Source organism: Priapulus caudatus, unplaced genomic scaffold, assembly GCF_000485595.1.
Source record: "Priapulus caudatus unplaced genomic scaffold, Priapulus_caudatus-5.0.1 Scaffold1401, whole genome shotgun sequence".
Classification (NCBI taxonomy): domain Eukaryota; kingdom Metazoa; phylum Priapulida; class Priapulimorpha; order Priapulimorphida; family Priapulidae; genus Priapulus; species Priapulus caudatus.
Window position 1 is genome coordinate 54,003 of NW_014578462.1, and position 1,430 is coordinate 55,432.

General features: G+C 51.0%; 1 protein-coding gene across 1 annotated transcript in view; it reads right to left on the reverse strand.

The window, feature by feature from the left end:
- Nucleotides 1-1,430, reverse strand: part of LOC106816516 (acetyl-CoA carboxylase-like) — a gene marked incomplete at its 5' end in the record, with an annotated part of 52,127 nt that overhangs the window by 30,619 nt on the left and 20,078 nt on the right. Inside the window, 1 exon segment of the mRNA XM_014821143.1 lies at nt 600-808. Coding sequence (XP_014676629.1) covers nt 600-808 — 209 coding nt within the window.

The window sequence follows — 1,430 nt, forward strand, 5'->3', positions numbered from 1 at the left end:
TGCAGCGCGTGACAATGCATCGCGTGACAATGCAGCGGTGACATCGCAGCACGTGACAATGCAGCACGTGACAACGCAGCACGTGACAATGCAGAGCGTGACAACGCAGCGCGTGACAACGCAGCATGTGACAATGCAGCGTGTGACAACACAGCGCGTGAGCGTGACAGTCTTGCAATACTCCTCAACAAACTATCGTCGACTGACATATCCCGCGTCAGCGATCTTCTTAGAAACGCTAAATGCTCGACGACCCATAATCGTTCAAAATAACGTCGATCTCCGTATCGATTCACGTCAGATGATGAACACACAACGAACCTTATTTAACACCATAACAGATTCATTTCATTTACTTTACGTAATACTCACATGCTTTGCTACTTTTACTCTACTAACCCTACGCCACTTTTTTCAACATTACAGAGCAAGTTCAATGTTTAACTAAAGTAAGATAAGACGTACATACTTTGCTACGTTTACTTTACTAACCCTATATCGCTTCTTCCAACATTACAGAGCAAGTTCAATCATTCACCAACGCAAGACGCTCGTCCCCAGCCTCCCGGACGTGAGGAAGCACCGCCAGCGCCACCTACCTGTTTGGATGCGAGTTTGGCAGCAGGAACTGGAACTCGACGGCGCACAGGTCGTCGCGCACCTGGTGGTGGTGGATGCAGTTGAGGTCGTACGCGATATAGCCGCGGCGCACGTACACCTCTAGCGCGGCCATGCGCACGAGCATGTTGCTGTGGTAGAAGAACGCTGGCAGTACGTCGTAGATAGACGTCTCCGACAATATCAGCTTCTGCAAGGCGAGCACGCAGAAGAGAGAGAGAGAGATGTGAGAGTCGCCGAAAGAGAAGAGGGGGAGGGAGAGAGAGAGATGTGGGAACAGATGAGAGAGAGAGAAACGTGAGAGCAGGTGTGTGAGAGAGAGATGTGAGAGTCGGCAAAAGAGAGGAGGGGGAGAGAGAGAGAGAGTTGTGGGAACAGATGAGAGAGAGAGAGAGAGAGTCCTGAGAGCAGGTGTGTGAGAGAGAGAAAAAAATAGTGATAGAGAGATAGAGATGGTGAGATAGAAAGAAAGATATATATATAGAGAGAGAGAGACAGAGATAGAGAGAGAGAGATGTAAGAGCAGGCAAAGGAGAGGAGGGGGAGGGAGAGAAAGACGTGGAAACAGGCGAGAGAGGCGGGAAAAGAAAGAGAGATGTTGAAACAGGCGAGAGAGAGGAGGGGGAGCGAGAGAGAGAGACGTGAGAGCAGGCGAGAGAGAGGAGGGGGAGCGAGAGAGACATGAGAGCAGGCGAGAGAGAGACGTGAGAGCAGGCGAGAGAGAGACGTGAGAGCAGGCGAGAGAGAGACGTGAGAGCAGGCGAGAGAGAGGAGGGAGGGAGAAAGAGAGAAAGGGAAGGGAGAAAGAGAGA